At 39.8% G+C, this 24,658-nt stretch overlaps 1 protein-coding gene across 1 annotated transcript in view; it reads left to right on the plus strand.

The window, feature by feature from the left end:
• Nucleotides 1-24,658, plus strand: part of TTC29 (tetratricopeptide repeat domain 29) — a 301,390-nt gene that overhangs the window by 49,034 nt on the left and 227,698 nt on the right. Inside the window, exons 4-5 of the mRNA XM_049905435.1 lie at nt 1,995-2,218; nt 5,878-6,063. Coding sequence (XP_049761392.1) covers nt 1,995-2,218; nt 5,878-6,063 — 410 coding nt within the window. The remainder of the gene's footprint in view (nt 1-1,994; nt 2,219-5,877; nt 6,064-24,658) is intronic.

The raw sequence follows: 24,658 nt of genomic DNA on the forward strand, positions 1-24,658 counted from the left end.
GTACCCTTCATCCAGGACCAGATGCGGGGTGGGGGTGGGAGGGAACAGCTTGCAGCTCAACTGGGATGCTTATTCCAGACAACCTTCCTAAAATACAGTCTCAGCAGGTCACTTCCCTGACTCAGACTCTGTAATGGCTTTATACTACTCCTAACTTCGTCCAATCTTCTTACCAGTGCTTTGAGGTCTCTTTATGATCTGGGCTCTGCCTTTTTCCCTAATTTCCTGTAACACCAGTCTTCACCTCACCCTGCTGTGTGTTGTTTGTTCTGTGCTTTAGCTGATCCACTGAATGAGAAATTTCTGGGGGACAGGGCCTGATTTTTGTTGTTATTTGTTTCGTGTTTAAACTCTGTAGATGAATCTAATGCACAGCCAGGAGCCGAAAATCAGTAGTGCAGAGCTTCACGTGTCCCAGAGCATTTTCACCTGCATAGTTTCATTTGGTTCTCAGGAGAATCCTGTGAGGTAGCTAGAACATATATTAATATATGCATTGTTACAGATGAGAAGACTGAGATTCAGGGAGGTTAGGTAAAATGGACTTCAAACTCAGGTGTTCAGACTAAGTCCAGTGCTGTTTCCACTCCACACTGCAATTTTTATTGCCAGTAGCATCATATCATGCTGTTGATCTAAATATTTAAATGCTTCCTGTTAAAAAAAAAAATTGTAAATAATTAGAATAAAGCTATACCATTGGGCATTTGATTGCTCTTTTAGTGCAATAATAGCTACCAACTAGCTATTATCCTATTGTTAATTGCCACCGAGTTGATTCCGACTCACGGCGACCCCGTGTGTGCAGTGTAGAACTACTCCATAGAGTTTTCTAGGCTGTGACCTTTAGGAAGCAAATTTCCAGGTCTGTCATTTGAGGCTTCTGTGGGTGGTCTGAACCACCAACCTTTCAGCTAGTAGTCGATCACTTAACTGATTGGCACTGTTTGTGTCAAAAGAAGGTATGGTGGTGCAGTGGTTAAGGAGCTTGGCCGTTAACTGAAAGGTCAGCTGTTGGAAGCCATCAGCAGCTCTGTGGGAGAAAGATGTGGCAGTCTGCTTCTGTAAAGATTTACAGCCTTAGAAACCCCGTGGGGCAGTTCTACTCTGTCCTGTAGGGTTGCTATGAGCCGGAATTGACTCAGCCTCAATGGGCTTGTGTTTTGTTTTTGTTTTTTGAATTATCCCATAACCCTGATTATTTCCTGTATAGCAATTGTCATCATCTGAAATTATTTGCTATTTGTTTACTTAGGTGTTGGTTGTGTTTTGCCCTCCAGAATGCAAACTGCACAAGGGCATTAAACTTGTTTGGTCTAGAAAAGTGTCTGGCACTTTGTAGGAAACTCAGTAACTTTTTGTTGAATGAATAAATGGGATATGCATTTAACAGTTTATCTCCTTGTATATGGACGTTAGAAGTGAATTGACCTAAAGAATCATTAATTTAATCCTAATTGGAAGTAAAAACATAGTAGGTTTCAATAAATATTTTCCACGTGAACGAATAGACCACCACAACACACAGTGAAACCACTTAATATAGTGACTACATCAGGAGGCCTGGTTGCACAGTGGTTAAGCTCTGAGCTGCATTGTTTTGATATTAAATGGAAATTTAATTTTTCTTTGGCTTATTGGCTTTTGGGGGGGGTGAGGAGGCTGGTGTATCAAGTATTTTTTGATATTGTCAGCCAACTAGCTTATTTCTCCTTATCAACAGGGAGCTCAGCTCTGGAACTGCTATATTTATAACATAATTTCATTAGAATTACTGTATTTAGATAGCTCCTGGCGTCTTTCATTAATTTCAACCGAAGTTATTCAATTGTAGATGTTAGAGACACAAATCTTTTGATAGCTTTCAGTTCTTTCACTGAGATTAAAAAAAAAAAAGGCAGTGTGATTCAGCCTTTAATTATTAGAAAATAAAACCACTGTGCAGATTGGAAGGATTAAAATAAAGCTTTGCGTGTTCTGGTTCTTATTCCCAGTTACAGGAACTCGTACAAGAAGAACATCTGTGTGGACATGCTGCGAGAGGGCTATCACAAGTCCTTTACTGAGCTCTTCGCTCTGATGGAGAGATGGGATGTCCTGAGGGAGGCTGCGAAAGTTAGGTCCATCTTCTGGTTGCAGAAACCCCTGGAGGAGCAGCCCGAGAAGTTGGATCACTTCTACCACTACCTGACCAGGGCTGAGAACGCTGAACGAAAAGGTAAGTGCAGGGATCATGGGCAGCAGTGCCGCAGGGGGAGCTGGAGCCGCAAGTGCCTGAGGGAAGATTCCAGACTGTTTCATGTATGAATTTGAATCATTAAGGCAATTTAGCATGGTTCGGCCTCGTCAACTAAGCATATTTATGGAATAAATGATGGGAACAGTGAATCACAGGACTGCCCATACACAGGGGATCCTGGAGATGTCATTCCAAGCCAGGGGAGGCAGTGTATAGCACCTAATGAATGTCCAGAACTTTCCAATAAAGCTTTTTATGTCCTTAATTATAAATTTAGCCAGTTTTTTCTTTCCGTATAATCTGTATATTGACTTTAACTGAACAGGCATTTTCCAAGAATACTATAACTTAAAAAGTACACTGATTTCCCAGTATTTCTATCATGGGTGTTGAAGGTTTAATCAAACTAGAATTAAATCACAAAGTTTATATTAGCAGGTACATGTTAATAGTTTCTCAAGATTCTACCCCATATTGTCTTAGGAAGTGAGACAATTATCCTAAAATAGCATATCTCTGAGCATTCTGATTGCTTCACATTGGAAAGACCGTCACTCTAGGGTTACAATGAACTTCGTTTAATCAAAGATATGGCGGTATCAATAGTCATCTTAGATCAGGTTCTTCTCTTGAGACTTAGAGACCAACAACCTGGAGTTATTTAAATTACTTTACAAAACATCACTTGCTGTTTTATGGCAAAGAAGTGTTTGAAGTAAGCTGGGCATTTCTTAGATTATTTTCCATTTGCTAAACTGGTTCTTTGTCCATGATATGTTTCTTACATTAACCATTGTTGGGAATCATCTCTGTACCATCTGTAACATTATGAGCAGGGCCTTGAGCCCCATGGGGTTGGGGAAGTGATGGCAATAATGGTAATGTGTAACCAAATTAACAGATAATTCAAACATTTCTACTTGACTTTAAATTAAGAGTTGAGCAAGATTTTTTCCTAATAGCATTTGTGTAAGATACCCAAAGTGTCCTCTATTCATGCAGAGTTCCATAGAACATTTATGTGTTTATGCAAAAGAAAGCAAAAATAATTGTCGGGATAAATGCTTGGGCAACAGCAGGTGAATTATCTATATCAGCACGTTAAAGGCTGTGTTAAGTCCTTCTTGCAGTACTTAACACAGCCTTTAACGTGCTGATATAGGTGGTGGTTCACCCATAGAAGGAAATGAGCAAGAACCATTCCCCAAAGTCACTTGATCACAGAATCTCCTTTTTGGAGAGTACAATAGAAACTTCTGTCTAAATGTTAAACAACAATAAAAACCCACCCACTGCCATCAAGTCGATTCCAACTCATAGTGACCCTGTAGGACAGAGTAGAACTGCACCATACAGTTTCTAAGGAGTGCTGGTAGATTCAAACTGCCGACCTCTTGGTTAGCAACCATAGCACTTAACCACTAGGCCACCAGGGTTTCCAGTGGTTTTGACCTTTTGAGTGTACCTGCTGGTAATACAAGGAAATGGTCTGCAAGCAAGGAGAAGGCCACTGAGAAGGTAAAGAATACAGGCCATGTATAGACTGTTTAAAGATTCAGAACTTAAATAAATACATTTATACTTAAGATACTGAAAAATATTTCATTTTCTATAGAAAAAATAGCTTTTCTGACTAGTAGTTTCTAAATATGAAATGTTGAATAGCTTGTATAACTCATTCTAAAAAAAAAAAAAAAACCCAAAACTTTGTCAAATGTTATTCTATTAAGGTTCAGTTACTGAAAGACAGAAAAATTATTTCAGGACCGCATGTATATTTTTTAAGCTTTTCTTTGTTTTGTTTGTTTAATGGAGAATATGAAGTGTTTTACTTATGCGGTTTTAAAAACAATAATTAGTAACTACGACAAAGAATATACAATATTACAAAACAGACTTTAGTGCTCCATTTGTATTAGGTAGGAAGTTCAGGATGGAAAGATAAGCACAAGAAGTCAGTTCTGAGGTAAGAGGATTTGTTTTAAATAAATAACAGTTTACTTTTCACCTAAGTCGTTGCCTATCATGAGAGCCCTTAAAAAGCAAAATAGTCTTGTGGAAGCCTCAGCTCATTCAAAAATATAGAACCCTTTTAAATTTTTTTATTTTTAATTCCTACCAAATTATGAAGCATATGTAAAGGAATGGCATAGGTTCTAGAAATTTCTTTTGAAACATTGGGGTGATTTTGTCACAGTCCTTAAAAGCTACATTTTGTTATAATTAGCCTGTTTCATTTTTTTCTGATCTCTTTGATTTCACTCTTAGAAGAGTACTAACGGGCAATGTAAAAATATTCTTAATAATTTTAATCCCTTCTGGAATATACGGGTTGATTTTCTAGTAGTAGTGAACAATTAATGCCAGTGAATTCTAACAGATAGTGATTGTTGTAAAAATTTCTTGACAATCAATGTAATTGGTATCACTAAATCGTGTACCTGAAAAATGTTGAATTGGCAAATGTCGTGTTATACATATTTTATGACAACAACAAATTCCTTGGAAGAGTAACCCAGAAGCCACCACATATTTACAGCTCTGCTTCCAGCACAAATGCAAAGAGCTGCAAAGATTCGGAACTTGCTCATATTCACTATTAGAGGGAGGTTTACATGACTGAGGCAAAATTAATTAACACATAATATATTCATTCAAATTTCCTATTGCAGTGGGGTTGATACGACTGATTCACAACTTATCAACACACTTTTTTGTGTACATATAGGTCAGTTTTAGAAAAAAAAAAACTTAGGGTTTAAGTAACTACTGTCTGAATGAGAAGGATGTCTAGTTATTTAAGCATTTTCAGCAGGAAAAAAAATTGTGGAAAATGAAAGTATTGAAATCCACCGTTTCGTAACACAGCTGGAAACTTAAAAGTGTGTAGTGTTGATAGGCTCACCCTGATCATCATATCTTGTATCTCGCTGCCCTGTGAATTTTTGTTCCTTCTCGGTTAAAATTCTTGGTACATCCACTTCCTCTCTGCTTTCTTTATACACATCATCTTTTTGCCATTATTAGGAAACACTACTTTCTCTGGAACCTATAAATACTTTTCAAACCTTAAATGGGAAAAGTACTAGTGGATACCGCACACTCATTTCCTCAAAAAAAAAAAAAAAGAGCACATTGCTAGTAGGTATTACCCTGTCCTTTATTTTATATAAAGTCTAGTGTTTTAACCTAATAATATATCCATTTCTGGAAACCCTGGTAGTGTAGTGGTTAAGTGCTACGACTGCTAACCAAGAAGTCGGCGGTTCAGATCCACCAGGCCCGAATTGGAAACTTTATGGGGGGTGGGGGGAGGGTTCTACTGTGTCCTATAGGGTCACTATGAGTCCGAATCCAGTCGATGGCAACGGTTTGTGTTTTAAATATCCATTTCTAACACTTTCTAAGTTTTGGGAAAGATTTTCAGGGCTTTACTCATCTGAATAGCCTTTCATTAACGTAGCTATTTTAATAATTAAAATGCATTTAATTCGTACATTTAGGTTTGATTTTAAAAAATATTTCATTTTACTTTTAAGGAAAACTAGAAAATAAATGTCACTATATTGATTTGCCATTTGGAGGGATGCTTCATGACAATTTTTTTTAAAGCAGCTTGTGTTTTTCTCTCTTTGAAGGATACTTTGAAGATGTATATAATAACTTGTATGCTCTGGCCTGTTACTTCAATACTCCTGAAGACAAGTGGGTAAGGAATCACTTTTATGAACGATGTTTTAAGATTGCTCAACTGATCAAAATTGACGGTGGGAAGAAAGAAGCCGAAGCGCATGCGCACATGGGCCTTCTCTACGAGGAAGATGGTAAGTGGGCGTTTGCCTGACAGCATTGGGGCGACGATCCAGAAACTAGGCAACCAGAAAGGACACAAGGGTGGGGAAAAAAGCCTGCAGCTTCAGTATAAGAATGTAACTGATCAAGATCAAACAGCAAAGGTGTGTGACTTTCGGAATCAGCTTAAGAATTCCTTGCAGTTCTATCACCCACTCACGGAGAGAAAGCCTTCTCCCACCCTCTCTGCACACACCCCTCAGGCCACGGGCTGCACCCTTCTGGATTTTTTTTTTTCCCCGTTAATGACAGCCCTCTTTGTTCATTTTAATTTGATTCCTCCTGTATGAAAATGTTTGAGAAAAGGAAAGGTATACTTTGTGATTTCCCTTGTGTCCCAGGCCCCCTGTATAAAAACTTAGACCCTATAGGGCAGAGTAGAACTGCCCCATAGAGTTTCCAAAGAGCACCTGGTGGATTTGAACTGCCGACCTTTTGGTTAGCAGCCATAGCACTTAACCACTATGCCGCCAGGGTTTCCATATAAAAACACATAATATCTATATGTTTCAGATATCACCCCATCATGATTTTATGATGATTTCTTTAAAAAAAACAAAAACTTTAAATATATGTTCATACTTAATAATGTTATCTTAATATAACTCAAAGTCTATAATCAAAATTAAAAAAAGTCAGAAACAAATTTTTTATGGTGCCTTAAAAAGGATGGCAAATAGGAATTTAAGAATTAAAAATTATTTGTGGAAGGTTAGTGGGTAGGTAGGAAACCCTGGTGGTGTAGTGGTTAACTGCTATGCTGTTAGCCAAAAGGTGGGCAGTTCACATCCACCAGGCGCTCCTTGGAAACTCTACGGGGCAGTTCTACTCTGTCCTATAGGGTCGCTATGAGTCGGAATCGACTCGAGGACAGTGGGCTAGTGGGTAGGTAATATGCCAAGGATATATATGGGAAGATGAAACTACTTTATTGTGAGTAATACTATTCCTTCCCTCAAAGAACTGCCTCATTTTCCACAAAAGTTTTGTCTTTGACAAAAGAGTTAAGGGAAAAAGTATTATTTTGTTCCGAGGACTATGCAGGACCTTGAAAAGGGGGGTAAAAGTCTTCTGTTCTTCAGGAATCACAGTTATTGAGATTGTAACATAAGAGTGTGATAAGGGCTAAAAGGGGATGGAGACAAGGAATGCCAGAAAAATTCAGAGAAGTAAGAAGTCATATGAACTGGATTCTAGAAAAGCATGGTAGCAGTAGGGATTGGCAAAGGTCTTGAAAGATGGGTGGATTTTAGGCAGGTAAACAAATAGGAATGTCCTTCTTGTGAGAGAACCATGTACACTAAGGTAGTTAGAGGAACGGATAGGAAGAACAATCTGTTTAAAGTGGAAAATGTATTTCTGAGCAGCAATGACAAATAAGCTCAGAGTTTGAACTTAAGCCTCTGTGTATTCAGGGAAAGGAAAGGAGTGTAATATTACAGATAGGCATAGGCATAAATACAGACATAATATAGGAGTCCCTGGGTGGTGCAAATGGCTAAGCACTCAGCTACTAACTGAAAGGTTAGTAATTCAAACCCATCCAGAGGTACCTCAGAAGAAAGGCCTGGCAATCTGCTTCTGAAAGGTCAGAGTCGTGAAAACCCTATGGAGCAGTTTTACTCTGCACACTTGGGGTCTTCATGAGTTGGAGTCAACTCGATGGTTTTATAAATGTAGTTGTAGATCTGTCTGGTTGTGATGTACCCTGTGGGAGGAGGGAAAAGGAGGGCGGATGATTAGGGAGCGGCTACACTAATTTAGCTCCAAAAGAACAATAACAATTGAAAAGTATTTAAGAGAATGTATATGAGCATATCCATTGCACTACTATTTATAATATCTCATAATAGGCGATTACTTAAATATATTAAGCAATAGCTACGCAACAGAGTTCTTATGTAGTTGTGAAATTACAGATTGGAGCAAAATTCATTCATTCATTTAGCAAAAATTTATTTAGAAGCTAGTGCCAGGGGATAAAACAGAGAAGACAGATGAAATCCCAGCCCTCATGAAGCTTACATTCTACTGAGTAAAGCAAAGCTTTAACAATAAAAGTCTACACAAAGCAATTTTAAATCCTGGGAGGTGCTTTATGAAAAATAAATCAGGGTAAGGGGATAAACAGTTATAGCTATTTTCCCTAAGGTGCTCAGGAAGACCTGTTAGAAGGTGATGTTAGAGCAGAGATATGAATGGATTTTGGGAATGAGCTATGTGAAAATCTGGAGGAAGGGGTTCCAGAGAGAGAGGACACAGCAGGTGCAAAGGCCCTGAGGCAAGTGCGTGCTCAGCATGCTCAAGGATCAGCCAGAAGGCCAGTGTAGCTGGAGCTTAGTGAGCATGGTGGGAGGCAGAAGGAGGTAAAGCTAGACAGGAGACTTGGGCTAGATGACACTGGGTCTTGTAAGCCAAGGTGAGGACTTTGGATTTTATTCTAAATGGTATAGGAATCCTTAAATATTTATTGATTTGAGAAAATGCGCATGATACATTGCTAAGTAGAAAATCAAGCTACAAAACAACATGTAAAATATAAATTATATTGCATGAGTACCATACACCAATATGTTAACAGTGGCTATTGCTGAATGTGGGGTTATAGGTGATGATAAACCTATGCATTGAAAAGGTATTAGTTGCTGTAATTTGAGAAGTTGTTTGTTAAAATGTTTAGTCTACTGATAAAAGTAAGTTTTGTGCCTTTTTTTTTTTCAAATAAGGGATAAATGATTTCTCCAACTAAGAGTCCTGCTTAAGCTTTTAAATTTTATTATTCCCATTTCATAGGTGAAATACTTTGTTAAGCTTTTCAAAATTATTATCCTCATTTTGAAGATAAGGGAACTATAGCACAAAAGTTAAACTGGCTAGTCATGGAGCTAATATTAACCAGTCAGCTGGTTTCAGAGCCTGTACTTGTAAACACCTTCATCATGTGCTAATTATGAAAATCGCTAAAAGTTGTATACTAAAGTATAATCTAGCCATTCTTTGTTCTCTATTATAGAAGTACCACCCAACTGAAAAAAAAATTTTTTTTAATTTTGTTTTGTTTTTATAATTGGGTCTATCGAATTCTGTCAGTTACCATGACAGATCAAAGAACTGTTAACTACTGATCCCCAAAAGAAGCCACAAAAGAAATAATATATGAAAATAAGGGCTAAAGAAGTCAGGGCTACATTAATGAAAATTGAAGAGTGGCCTCAGTGAGATTCAGATAACTATCATAGGTGCATTCTAAATTTCTCTATAAGTTTAATTCCTGATTATTTTTAATGTCTGAATGCACTTCTATTGGAGGTTTTATTTATTGCATCTTTTATTTATCCATTCAATTATTCATTCATTCATTCAGCAATTATTGGCATGCCTTCCCAACCCCAGCAAACACCATTGCTGTTCATACCATTTTAGTGGCAGACAGATGGGGGCTGAGAGTGGGAATGATTTGGGGAAATGTGGTCAGAGTCTGGCCACTGTAAGATGATATTCACAGGTCCATGGCTTGCTCACATTTAGATGCTCACCCCATAGCATGACAAAATGCACCTGTATGCCTTAACAAATAGAAAGTGCTGTCTATGAAAAATCTTGAATGACTTTCACTTTTAAAATTACTTTCAATTTAGAGTATTTTCTTAGAACCTTTTTTTTTTTTTTTTAATTCTGAAGTATTTTCCTATTCCCTTCAGTAGTCCATAAGCCCTAGGAACCATGTCTAATGAATAGAATGCCTAATGGATAAAAGGACTAGGTTAGTATTGATGAAATTTCTAGACTGAACTGGTGTGTTTGCCATACCTAATGATGTTGAAAATTGTCTGTATAGCTTTTGTCATCTGGGGTATACTTTTCCTGAGACTAAACACGAAGAATACCAAGAATATGTGGCTAGAGTGGAATGGGGTCTCACCTGGCCATATGGTTCCCCCTGAGATGACCGTTCTGTAGTTTATACACAACTGATCTAATTGGTCTGGGGGTGCAAATGGAGGCACCAACATCTAAGAGGTAGGTGTGCTTAGAGGCAGGTGGAGGCATCCTGATTCCAGGGGTGCCCATTCAGGTTGAAACAAGATACCAGCTGTCAGAAGGCAAAGTGGGGCAGATGTCAGGGCCCAGCCAATCAGGCTGCAGTCCAGGGCAGGCCTCCAGCACCCTCAGGAAACTGTAGAGCAAATCAGTAACATGGGCAGAAACCGTAGTCACAGGAACAGGGCACATGGTTGTAGTCAGAGGCTGTGTTCAGCCCAGTGGGCACATATGTCACCAGAGCTTTACTCAAAGCCCCCTGGCTAGAGTCTAGCAAATCAGATGGGTTCAAGTCCTCACTGCTGCTAAAGATGGGGCCCTAGTGTACAGTGTGGCCTGGTTCCCATTGACTTAGGGCTGGCGGTCTCATTCTTTGGATTGAATATCTTCAGACCTATAGCTGACAAACATAGCAAACCAGTGGCAGTATCTTCTTTCAGAATTGTGACCTTATTTGTAGGTCACAATTGACAAGAGGTCAATCTCTTTTCTGGGAACCTGGCCTGGAGGGATCGGTCTTGGACATGATAACCCTTAATTTCAGACCACGATTTCATTATGTCTTCCTCTCCCTGTTCTGATGGGTGACTTCTAGGTATCATCTCCCACTCTGTCAGCAACCCATCCCATTTCATGCCATAAGGACTTCGAGTCTCATTATTGAGTCTAGGTACTGACTGCTGTAGAGACCAGGAGGATAATATTAGGAATAGATGTTGGATGACAACTCCAGGGTAATGATCATATTCACAGAAAGCAGGCAAGTAAAACCACCGTAAGCACAGTTTGGGAAGTGCACATTTCCCAGTTCAGAAGGTCGACATCTGTGACTGCAACAGAGATTGAGTAAAAGCTAACCAGAATCTACAACATTGATTCTAGTTTTTTTTATTGACTGGGGAACTTCTTAAGGAAGGAAGAGGGAAGAGCTGCCCTTCCTTAACTTGTCTTATTCAGCTTCAGACCCTAGCATTTAGTGTTGAAAGTCAGTTTCTTGGATAGATACTAGGTTTTATATCTCACTGGAGCTTTCCAGGAAGCCAGGAGACACCATGAGCAGGGTAGAGCTGTTAAGACATTAGAATGCCTAAATGTCTCCCCAAAGCATCCAGTACTGAAAGGCAGTTCCAGCAACAGGTTTGTGGAGGAGGCCACCACTGTAAGAGACTGTCCCTTGATCTCATGTGGAGTAGTTAGAATTTGGGGGCCCACACTTCCCTTTCTTGTGAATGATTGGCACCCTTCTCTAGCATCTTCTCCACCCATTCTTTAGTGATCATGGTGAAGGCAGTCCCCCCATGTCTTTTTTTTTTTTTTTTTTTAATGTAATTTTATGAGGAGTGGTGCTTCAGCTTTTCACCTTTCCTCTCAGTGAAGTATCCACCCATCCTGGGCAACACCTTCCAAGGTCACCAAAAAAAAAAAAAAATTCTGCCATGGATTGTCTTAACCCCCTAGATCTCCCGCTACTTAAGAGTTTGCAAGGCTAGTTCCTTCTAGCAATCAGTAACTTGCCATTCTGATGGTTGGCCACACCACCCCAAGTATATTCTTCCTACGATAAGTTAGGTCTCTGATCTCTCTCCAGTGGCTTGACTTGCTTCCAGAAGTCCATGTTTTGTGCCTGGGTAGATGCCATGCAAGCCAGGTAAATCAACAAACAATGCTCACCTACTGCAGCAGGCTTGCTTTGAGAGAACTCAAAGACAGACACAGTAGCAAGTGTGCTGGCCTCTCAATGCCCTTTCATTGGATGTTGTATGACTAAGGAAGTGGTGGTATGATCAGGGGTCAAGGTACAAAAGCAATATGACATGGCCAAGCCTTGTTTCTGCTGTGATGCTAGAAGCTCTGCCACCAGTATTTTGAATACCAGCAGGGTCACCCATGGCAGACAGGTTTCAACAGAGCTTGCAGACTAAGACATACTAGGAATAGGAACCTGGCAATCTACTTCTTAAAAAACTGGCCAGTGAAAACCTTATGAATAGCAGTGAAACATTGTCTGATATAGTGCCAAAAGATGAGCCCCTCAGGTTGGAAGCCACTCAAAATAAATCTGGAAAAGAGCTGCCTCCTCAAAGTAGAGTGGACCTTAATGAGGTGGATGGAGTAAAGCTTTCGAGACCTTCATTTGCTGATGTGGCATGACTTAAAATGAGAAGAAACAGATGCAAACAACCATTAATAATAAGAATGTGGAATGTACAAAGTATGAATCTAGGAAAATTGGAAGCCGCCAAAAATGAAATGGAATACATAAAGATCAGTATCTTAGGCATTAGTGAGCTGACATGGGCTGGTATTGGCCATTTTGAATCAGATAATCATACAGTCTACTGTGCCAGAAATGACAAGGTGTAGAGGATTGGTGTCACATTCATCATCAAAAAGAATATTTCAAGATCTATCCTGAAGTACAATTCAGTCAGTGATAGGATATTATCCATACGCCTACAAGGAAGAACAGTGAATACAACTGTTATTCAACTTTACACACCAACTGCTAATGCCAAAGATGAAGACATTGAAGATTTTTACTAACTTGTGCAGTTTGAAGCTGATAAAACATGTGATCAAGGTGAATTGTAATTACTGGTGATGTAATACAAATGTTGGAAACAAAGAAGAAGCATCAGTAGTTGAAGCATATGGCCTTGGTGATAGAAAGGACACCAGAGACTGCATGATACAGTTTTCCAGGACGATGACTTACTCATTAGAAATACCTTTTTTCAACAACATAAAGGGCAACTATACATGGTGACCTTGCCGAATGGGATACACAGGAATCAAATCGACTACATTTGTGGAGACAACAGAGTAGCTCAATATCATCAGTCAGAACAAGGCAAGGAGCCAACTGCAGAAAAGGCTATCAGTTTCCTCAGATGCAAGTTCAAGTTGAAGCTGAAGAAAATTAAAACAAGTCCACGAGAGCCAAAGAACAACCTTGAGCATACATCACCTGAATTTAGAGACCACCTCAAGAATATATTTGACGCATTGAACACTAATGACCAAAAAACAGACCAGTTGTGGGATGACATCATGCATGCGGAAAGTAAAAGAACATTAAAAAAGACAGGAAAGAAAGAAAAGACCAAAGCGGATCTCAGAAGAGACTCTGAAACTTACTCTTGAATGTAGAATAGCTAAAGCGAATGGAAAAAATCATGAAGTAAAAGAGCTGAACAGATTTCAAAGGGTGATTTGAGAAGACAAAGTAAAGTGTTACAATGAAACGTGCAAAAACCTGCAGTTAGAAAACAAAAAGTGAAGAACACACTTGGCATTTCTCAAGCTGAAAGAACTGAAGAGAAAAATTCAGGCCTCGAGTTGCAATGTTGAAGAATTCTATGGGCAAAATATTGAATTACACAGGAAACATCAAAAGAAGACAGAAGGAATACACAGAGTCCCTGTAACAAAAAGAATGGGTCAACATTAAACCATTTCAGGAAGTAGCATGTGACAAAGAACCATGGGTATTGAAGGAGGAATTCTAAGCTGCACTGGAAACATTGATGAAAAACAAGGCATCAGGACATGGGGAAATACCAGTTGAGAAGTTTCCACAAGCGCATGCAATGATGGCAGTGCTTACTTGTCTATGACAACAAATTTGGAAGACAGCTTCCTGGCCTACTGACAGGAAGAGATCCATATTGGTGCCCATTCCAAAGAAAGGTGATCCAACAGAATGTGGAAGTTATCAAACAATATCATTAGTATCACATGTAAGTAAAAATTTTTTTTATTGTACCTTATATGAAGGTTTACAGAGCAAATTAGTTTCTCATTAAACAATCAATACACATATTGTTTTGTGACATTGGTTGCCAAACCCACATCATGTCAACACCCTCCCTTCTCAACCATGGGTTCCCCATAACTAGCTTTCCTCTTCCCTCCTGCCCCCTTGTCCTTGCCCCTGGGCTGGTGTGCCCATTTAGTCTGGTTTTGTTTTATGGGCCTGTCCAATCTTGGGCTGAAGGGTGAACCTCAGAAGTGACTTCAGTACTGAGTTAAAAGGATATCCAGGGGCCTTACTCTCAGGGTTTCTCCAGTCTCTGTCAGACCAGTAAGTCCAGTTATTTATTTATTTTTGTGAGGTAGCATTTTGTTCTACATTTTTCTCCACTTCTGTGTGGGACCCTTGACTTTGATCCCTGTCAGAGCAGTCGGTGGTGGTAGCTGGGTACCATCTAGTTGTGCTGGACTCAGTCTGGGGGAGGTTGTGGTAGCTGTGGTCCATTAGCCCTTTGGACTAATCTTCCCCTTGTGTCTTTGGTTATCTTCATTCTCCCTTGCTCCAGATGGGGTAAGACTAGTGGAATATCTTAGATGGCCACTCACAAGCTTTTAAGACTCCAGATGCTACTCACCAAAGTAGGATGTAAAACATTTTCTTTATAAACCGTGTTATGCCACTTGAGCTCGATGTTCCCCAAGACCCTGGTCTCCAGCCCTCAGCCCAGTAATTTGGTCCCTCAGGGAGTTTGGATGTGTCTATGGAATGTCCATGGCCTTGCCTTGGTCAGGTTTTGCTGGCTTTTCCAGTATTGTGTAGTGTCTTACCACTCACCAAAGTTACCACTTCTCTATTGTCTATTTAATGTTTTTGCTTCCCCACCCAGATTCAGTCTCATAGTGACCCTATAGGACAGAGTAGAACTGCCCCACAGGGTTTCCAAGGAGCAGCTGGTGAATTCAAACTGCCAAACTTTTGGTTAGCAGCCATAGCTCACCATAGCTGCTAACTACGGTGACACCAGGGTTCCAGTGGTTTTGTGTAGATGGTGTCTTAGTTTTCTAATGCTGCTATAACAGAAATACCACAAGTGGATGGCTTTAACAAAGGGAAATTTATTTTCTCACAGTGTAGTAGGCTATAAGTCCAAATTCAGGGTGTCAGCTCCAGGGGAAAGCTTTCTCTCTCAGCTCTGAAGAAAGGTCCATGTCCTCAACTTCTTCACTTGGTCTAGGAGATTTTTTGCGCAGGAACCTCAGGTCCAAAGGACACACTCTGCTCCCCGCGTTGCTTTCTTGGTGATATAAGGTCCCTATGTCTCTCTGCTTGCTTCTCTCTTTTACATCTCAAAAGAGATTGGCTGAAGATGCTATCTAATCTTGTAGGTCTCATCAATATAACTGCCACTAATCCATCTCATTACATCATAGTGATAGAATTTACAACACATAGGGAAATCACATCAGGTGACAAAATGGTAGACAGTCATACAATATTGGGAATCATGACCTAGCCAAGTTGACAGATATTTTGGGGGGACACAATTCAATCCATGATAGATAGTCTTTATTATGTTGAGGTGTTTCTCTTCTATACCTATTTTATTGAGATTTTTTATCAGGAATAGGTGCTGGACTTTGTCAAATGCCTTTTCTGCATCAGTTGAGATGTGATTCTTTTATTTATGTGGTGAATTAATGTTGATTGATTTTCTAGTGTTGATCTGTCCTTGCATACCTGATATGAATCCCACTTGGTTGTATTATTTTTTTATATGATGCTGAATTCTATTGGCTATAATTTTGTTGAGAGTTTTTGCATCTATATTCATGAGAGACACTGGTCTGTAATATTCTTTTTTTGTGGTGTCTTTGCCTGGTTTTGGTAGCAGGGTTATGCTGGCTTCACAGAATAAATTTGGAAGTATCCTTTTCTTTTCTATATTCTGAAGTAGTTTGAGTACTAACGGTGTAAGCTCTTCTCTGAATGTTAGGTAGAATTCTCCAGTGAAGCCATCTGGGCCAGGGCTTTTATTTTGTTGGGAGTTATTTTTAATTACCTTTCAATCTCTTCTCTTGTTATGGGTCTGTTCTAGAAACTTGTCAATTTCCTCTAGGTTTTCAAATTTGTTGGAGTATAGTTTTTCATGGTGCTCTGTTATGACCCATTTTATTTCAGTTGGGTCTGTTGTAATGTCCCCCATTTCATTTTTTATTTGGGTTATTTGGTTCCTCTGTTTTTCTTTTGTCAATTTGCCCAGTGGTTTGTCAATTTTGTTGATCCTTTCAAAGAACCAACTTTTAGGTTTATTGATTCCTTCTATTGTTTTCCTGTTCTCTATTTCATTTATTTACCTCTGATCTTTATTATTTCCTTTCTTCTGGAGGCTGCACAGAGGGAAGAAGGGGGAGGTTGGAAAACATGTATTCCTGGTTACCAAGTGCTCTGTCTCCTGCTGGGAGCTCTGCGAAGTTGCCTTCCCATGCTCCCTGTTCACAGTTCTTAGTGGCTGAGGGGTCTGAGATGATGAGTCTGTGCCATGTTAGCTTGTAGGTGACCTCCAGTCTGTAGCTCTCTTTGTTCTCTGTTCTCTGTCACTTTCTTATCCCATTTGGTGAGTTCTTTATCCCTTCATTTGATGCTTAGGGTTTGGGGATTGACATTTCCATCTGTTTTACTTAGTTTTTCCAGTCTTTCCTGTAGAGGGGCAGTGAGATGCTTCTGTCTATAGCGCCATTTTGGCTGTGCCTCACAAGTAAAATTTTTGCTGTAATTAATTCAAAAACAATTATGGTATTCATGGACAGGGAACTGCCAGAAATTCAAGCTGAATCCTGAAGGGCACGTGGAATAAGGGATATCATTGCTGATGTCAGATAGTTCTTGGCTGAAAGCAAAGAACACCAGAAGGATGTTTACCTGTGTTTTATTGACTATGCAAAGGCATTCGACTGTGTGGATCATAACAAATTATGGGTAACGTTGTGAAGAATGAGAATTCCAGAACACTTAATTGTCCTCTGGAGTAGGACATCTTGTTTGGTAAAGTAGGAGGTCAGCAAAAAAGAGAAAGCCTCTCAACAAGATGAATTGACACAGTGACTGCAACCATGGACTCAAGAAAAGCAAAGATTGTGAGGATGGCACAGGACATAACAGTGTCTTATTCTATCGTACATAGGGTCGCTATGAGTTGGAACCGACGAGACAGCACCCAGTAACAACAAAACAAGCTTTGTTTCCATCTCTATCCTGCTAGCTCAATATTCATTCATAATACCAGCCTTCCCCTGTGTGATAGGGGGCTGAGGTCTGTGCTTTTGGTTTCTGCAATAGGATAGGGCATACAAATAGCAAAGATTTGCCACATAGGCATTTATACTTAGGGGAGCACCAACCTCTCCTCTGTCAGGATTGAGGGTCTAAGCTCAAGTTTTTCAACAAGTCAGGATTGAGCACCTTAAGGACTGCATCTAACTGGTTTCCATGGAGCTTTGTAGCAGTCCGTCTCCTTTTCTGAGAGGCTAGTCTGCAGATTGACACAGTGGCTGCAACAATGGGCTTAGGCATAACAACAATTGTGAAGATGGTGCAGGACGGGGCAATGTCTCGTTCTGCTGTACATAGGGTCGTTATAAGTTGGAACCGACTCGATGACACCTAACAACAACAGTCTGTGGAGGATTAGTCCAGGGCAAGTTAACTTATCTCTTAGATCTTTAAGATAAGAGTAAGGAGTGCTGTTAACATGATGCGTAGACATAGAGGTCATGTCCTCTAAGAACTAGGCTAAAGACAGAAAAATGAGCAAGACAATAAGCTTCAAAGGAAGCTCCAACTCCAAAGACTAGATGTTTTCAAGAATTGATCAATGTAGAAGGGAGCCAGTGAGTTAAAGGAAAAGAAGATTGAATCACAGTCTTAGAAGCATACCTGCTAGATACTTAAATTGAATGAGATGCTGTTCATACTAACTGTCCCCACCTCAGCCAATTGTAGGTAGAAACAGCAGATTCTACCAGCACCACCAAGGGCAGACTAAACACTGTGCTTGCCTCAAAATACCGGAAATAAAAAGTTCCCTCCTAGTCGAAGGATGAAGGAAATGCAGGAGAAACAAAGTGTTAATCAGAAGACACAGGTAAAAAACAAACCTGCAAAAATGATAATTTTAGAAAAATGCTTAGCATCTTCAGAAAGATGCAAGTAGAAGGATAGAGCCAGATGAAATGAGAATGAATGCCAGAAGAAATAAGGAAGGTTTTCAATAAAATATGTTGGTAGAAGTAAAATAGAGTATGAAAAGTAAAGAGTTGAATTGGCAGCACAGAAAACTGAACCAGTGATGTTGAAGACAAACTTGAAATACTCCCCGAAAATATGGGGTGCAAGAAGGAATACAAAATGAAAACAGAGAAGACAATAAATGTAGAAGCTGGAAAACAGAAACCAAATTTGAGAATCACAAAATGCTCCTAAGAATTCATAATAATTGGAACCAAATCAGTAACCAAAAAGTCTGAATATGCAGATTGACGTAGCCCTTAGTGCTCCAGTCAGAACTGTGTACAACAGAATGAAACACCGCCTGGTCCTGCGCCATCCTCACAATCCAGTCGTTGCTATGTTTGAGCCCATTGTTGCAGCCACTGTGTCAATCCATCTCGTTGAGGGTCTTCCCCTTTTTCACTGACCCTCTACTTTACCAGGCATGAAGCCCTTCCAGAGACTTGCCCCTCCTGATGACGCATCCAAAGTGAGTGAGACAAAGTCTCACTATCCTTGCTTCCAAAGAGCATTCTGGCTATACTTCTTCTGAGACAGATTTGTTTGTTCTTCTGGCAGTCCGTGGTGTATTTAATATTCTTCACCAACACCTCAATTCATATTGTCAGTTCTTCTGTCTTCCCTATTCATTGTCCAGCTTTCACATGCATATGGGGTGATTAAAAATACCATAACTTGGATTGGGCACAACTTACTCCTCAGAGTAACTTCTTTGCCTTTTAGCACTTTAAAGAGGTATTTTGCAGCAGATTTGCCCAGTGCAGTCTGTCGTTTGGTTTCCTGACTGTGGCTTCCATGAGCATTGATTGTTGATTCAAGAAGAATGAAACCCTTGACAGCTTCAGTTTCTTCACCATTTATTTTGATGTTGTTTATTGGTCCGGTTGTAAGGATTTTCTTTTCTTTATATGAACATTAAAAAAAAAAATTGCCTTCGAGTCAGTTCGGACTCATAGCGACCCTATAGGACAAAATAGAACTGCTTCATAGGGTTTCTAAGGAGTACCTGGTAGATTTGAACTTCTGACCTTTTGGTTAGCAGCCAAGCTCTTAACCACTGCATGTAAACCTTAAACCAAACAAACAAACAAATTCTGTTGCTGTCGACTAAAGGCAACCCTATTGGACAGAGTAGAACTGCCCCACAGGCTTTCCAAGGAGTGCCTGGTGGATTGGAACTGCCGACCTTTTGGTTAGCAGCCGTGGCTCTTAACCACTACAGCACCAGGGTTTAGGCTAGGGTAATAGATTTCCCTCTTTAAGAAACAAAAATTGAGAGATTCGACAATTAGTTTTTGTTATTAAATAACTCATAAATAATTAAGAGAAAACTAGGAAATATTTGAAACAAATATGATAATGGATAATATCATTATTATATAAAGAGCTTTTACAAATTGTTGAGAATACCAGTAACACATCAGTAGAAAACTGAGTAAAGGAAAAGACAATTGAGAGAAGAAGAAAAACTGGTAATAAATATGCAAAATTAACATTGATAATAAAAAAAGAACGAATTAGAGCACTAAATAGCTATCACTTTACACCTGTAACTTTATTTGATAAATGTTTCTTGTGTACCAGGCACTGGGCTAAGTGCTAGGAATACATGGATGAAGAAGATATTTATGGTCCTTTGTTTTAGCCGCTTACATTTTAATGAAAGAGACAAGCCAGTACTCTGATTCTTACAATATTGCAGGTGAGGATGCTAACAGGACAGACGCAGACTGCACCAGATACAAATGTGGAGGTGTCAAAGCTGTCTGTTTATTTGTTTAAGATAACATGCAAGCGTGTAAAGTTTTGATAAGTTAAGCAATGTTGCTTACATTGCTGCTAAGATGATAAATTAGCTCAATATTTCCAGCAAACATTTTGAGTATATGTATCAAGAGTTTCAAGACTGTCGATATCCTTTAACCCTTTTACCCTATTTCCACTTGTAGGAAATAATCAGATGTGAAGAAAAGAATTTCAACGAAGGCATATATATATCAGTAGTATTTGTAATAATTTTTTTTTTAAAGGAAACAATAGAAATGCCCTACAGTAGGGAATAGTTAATTATGGTAATTGTACATAATAGACTCTTATCCAGTCATTCAAAATATTGTATTCAAATAACTAGAATGATGAGTTACCATTTATTGAGTAATATGTTTTTTATGTGATGAACACAACAAAAAACGGTAATTAAGGCCAGTAGAAAAAAGTCAGTTCCAGGCTGAGTCATGGAGAAACAGATGTCAATTCTCCATGCTATCTCTGTTCTGCCACGGCAGCCATAAAGACCTTATGTGGCGATGGAGAAGCCACAAGACAGAAACAACTTAGATTCCTGAATGACCACCTGGAGGGGAGTTACCCTAGAAAGTCACCCAATCCTCATGGAACTTCACATGAGCAAGAAAATTCCTTTGTTTAAACCCCTGGGATTTTATGGTGTACTTGCCACTACCCACCACCCGTCTGTCAGTTTGTTGTACTGTGGTGGTGTGTATGTTCCTATAATAACTGGAAGCTATGATACAGCAGTATTTCAGATATCAGGAGACTCATCCATGGTGGACAGGTTTTGGTGGAGCTGCAAGACTGACACGAACTAGAAAGAAAAGCCAAGAGATCTATCTCTGAGAATTAGCCAATGGAAACTTCGTGAATCACAAGAGATAGTTGTCTGACTTGCTTGCTTTGGACACATCATCAGGAGAGATTAATCTCTGGAGGAAGACATCATGTTGGTGAAGTTGAGGGCTAGCAAAGGTGAGATGATTTGGTACAATAGCTGCAAAAATGGGCTCAACATGTTGACGAATGTGAGGATGATGCAAGACCAGGAAACATTTTGTTTTGTTGTGCATGGAATCACCATGAGTTAGAGTCAACTCAATTTACTACTAAAATGTGGCTTAAACTAATTTTAACTAATACAGTCTCTAACATTTATATGCCCTTAATATGACTGAGGGATGTCAAGAGTTCTGTGAACAGTTTTTGGCATTTTCTTTGAAAGTTTCACATATTGGTCTAAAGCCTCCCTTTGAAATGTGATATCTAATGCCTCTGTGTCCCACTGGAGACTTCTTCTATTTTAATATTTTTAAAAAATACATACAAGTTCCCCAGTTTACCAATGTAACTTTAAAAAGAGCAAAAACCAAACCCACTGCCATCAAGTCGATTTCAGCTCATAGCAACCCTATGAGACAAAATAGAACTACCTCATAGAGTCTCCAAGGCTGTAATCTTTACCAAAGCAGACTGCCACATCTTTCTCCTGTGGGGCAGCTGGTGGGTTGGAACCTCCGGCCTTTCAGTGAGCAGCTGAACACTTAATCACTGCACCACCACAGCCATTGAAAACCCCATGGAGCACTATTCTGACACACATGGAGTTACCATGATGCTATCTTTCAAAAACTCGATTACTGTTTCTTTGATATAGGGAAAATGGATGCATTATCTTTTTTTTCTTTATGTATTTCTGTGTTGTTCGAATACATGCAATATATTAATGATCTAAAAAATAAAAAACAATTTTTAATGCTGATATAGAAGACTCCATCACATGTTTATAATAGTGTTTTGCCTGCTATGCAGGGTTCTAAACCCTACGTACTGTCAATTCTAATCAGGATACCATGGTTAGTATTGCTGAAGGTTAAATATAGGAGGAAATAGCAGACCCATTGACTGCCCAATCTCCCAGTGTTTCCATCTTGATCACAGGTCATGGAATTGGAATTCCACTACCCAAAACTGGAGCTCTCTGACTCTATTTCAAATTCCTAGTTCCCTTTCCTCAAGTCTCTTGGAAGCTCCCTCCGGGTTAACTGAGTAACCCAGTGTGGAAAAAGAACCAACCATTGAAAACACATTGGAGAAAAGGCACTAAAGGGCAGGCACAGCAGTCATGGTAATCAACATTGACTACTGCCTATAGACACTTGAGAAACTCATTCAAATGAAGGTGTTGAACAGATTTAGTAGATTCTTTTACAGACACTTAATCAAAGAAAACAAAGGTATCTGATATACTACCCTTCAAGATAACCTACCCTGACAGTACCTCTATCGCCTAATTCTGCTTGAACCATTATCCTGGGCAATAATCCATATAGCTAGAAACATCTTTTGAATCTCCATTGACATTTCCTAAAACAGGACTCTATTGTTGAAGAACAGCTTTAGATAGGTTTACTACCTGCACATGGCCACCGTGGTCATGCGGACCCTTGGGCTCCAATTATGCCAGTTTTGCTATGCCTTGTAGAAATATTTGGTGGCCCCAAACATGTCAGTATCTGCACAGTCTGAGGAATAACCAAAAACCCTGTAGCCCTACACACCACTAAATGTCCCTGGGCTTCTATATCCTTGTGTTTTATCTCACAGCTGCCCAGCATCAGGGTCTTGATGTTCTGCGGGTAGTGACAGTTCTCAACCTTTTTTCTCACAGCAGCAACACTGACTTAGACAACACGTCTACGAGAATATTGAGATTTAAGCGCCTCCCTCTAAAAAAAATAGAAGTAAATAACCATTAACTATACAGTGAAAGTGAGGCCTTTAGCTCTATACCCTTTTTTCACACTTATAAAGTATGTTGTTGTTGTTGCTGGGTGACGTCCAGTCAGTTCCAACTCACAGCAACCTTATGTACAACAGAACGAAACACTGCCCCGTCCTGTGCCATTCTCACAATTCTTCTTATGCTTGAGCCACTGTGTCAATCCATCTCGCTGAGAGTCTTCCTCTTTTTCTCTAACCCTGTACCTTAGCAAGCATGATGTCCTTCTCCAGGGACTAGTCCCTCCTCTTAACATGTTCAAAGAATATGAGATGAAGTCTCACCATCCTTGCTTCTGATGAGCACCACGTGTCTATCAGTTTGTCATACCGTGAGGGCTTGCGTGTTGCTGTGATACTGGAAGCTTTGCCACTAGTATTTCAAATTCCAGAAGGGTCACATATGGTGGACAGGTTTCAGCTGAGCTTGCAGACTGTGGCAGACTAGGAAGAAAGACCTGGCAGTCTACTTCTGAAAAATCTGTCCAGTGAAAGCCTTAAGAATAGCAGTGGATCATTTTCTGATATAGTGCCGGAAGATGAACCAGTCAAGTTGGAATGCACTCAAAAGACCACTGGGGAAGAGCTGCCTCCTCAAAGTGGAGTCGACCTTAATGACGTGGATGGAGTCAAGCTTTTGGGACCTTCATCTGCTGATGTGGCACAACTCAAAATGAGAAAGTATATTAGAATTCAGGTGGGCCAGAGTAACACTGTTTAGAATGAGTAATGACATATCAATGTTATATATAAAAAAAGTAAGTCATTTAAAAACTTTGGTTATTTACTGTTGTAAAAAAAAGTATCTGCAACACTCGTCAGAGCTGATCAGGACACACTGGGCCTCAAGACGGCCATTAAGAACTACTCATTTAGCATGGAGTTTCTGGCTCTGCTTTGACTAATTAACCCCCAAGACCCTTCTTCATCACTGCTGTCATCAGCCTGATTTTCTTCCCTCGTACCTTCCCTCTGTATTTGTCTGTGTACACTCAATATTTATGAATCCATCTTCTGCCAGAGTGTCAGATCCTATCCATTGGCTCCCTCCTCCCTGCTCCCTCAATTGGTAAAGGAGACCTCCTGAACACCACTCCCACTGGTCTAGGGAAACAAAGTCAATGTGTGCATAAACCTGAGAACTTCCTGGCTACGAGAGCAAACCTCTTTTCTTGTGACAGCTTTCTGGTAACTGATTCCACCTCACAAAGCCCAAGCCCTATGTATGTGAAAACCAGTTGCCCTTGACCCAGTTCCAACTCATGGCAACCCCACCTGTGTCAGCATAGAACTGTACTCCATAGAGATTTAGTGGCTGATTTTTTTGGAAGTAGATTGCCAGGCCTTTCTTAAGAGGTTCCTCTGGGTGGACTGGTACCTCCAAGCTTTCATTTGGTAACCAAGCACATTAATCATTTGAAGCACCCAAAAAACAAACTAACAAACCCACTGCCGTTGAGTTGATTCCAACTCATAGCGACCATATAGCACAGAGTAGAACTGCCTTATATGGTTTCCAAAGAGTGGGTGGTGGATTCGAACTGCTAACCTTTTGGTTATTAGCTGAGCTCTTAACCACTGTGCCACCAGGGATCCTTTAAACTACCCAGGGACCTGTAATTTTATTTAATAAATGTTTATTGTGTACCAGGCACTGGGGTAAGTGTGAGGGTAGGGTTATTTCCCTTGTTCAGTGGACTGTATATTAGGCTAGTTGGAGGCACAGCCATAGCCGGCAGTTTTCATCATCTTGGGTGAAGGCCTTCTTTCAAAGAAGACTCTCAGGACTGTTCTCATACATACTCCGTCTCCTCTCTGCTTTGACCTCAGATTTGCCATGGACGTGGGATCTTGGTTCCAATTATCTCTTCAATTTGTGGGGTATCCTTTACATCCAGCCTGCAATTCCTGTT

This window comes from Elephas maximus, chromosome 13 (assembly GCF_024166365.1).
Source record: "Elephas maximus indicus isolate mEleMax1 chromosome 13, mEleMax1 primary haplotype, whole genome shotgun sequence".
Taxonomy (NCBI): Eukaryota; Metazoa; Chordata; class Mammalia; order Proboscidea; family Elephantidae; genus Elephas; species Elephas maximus.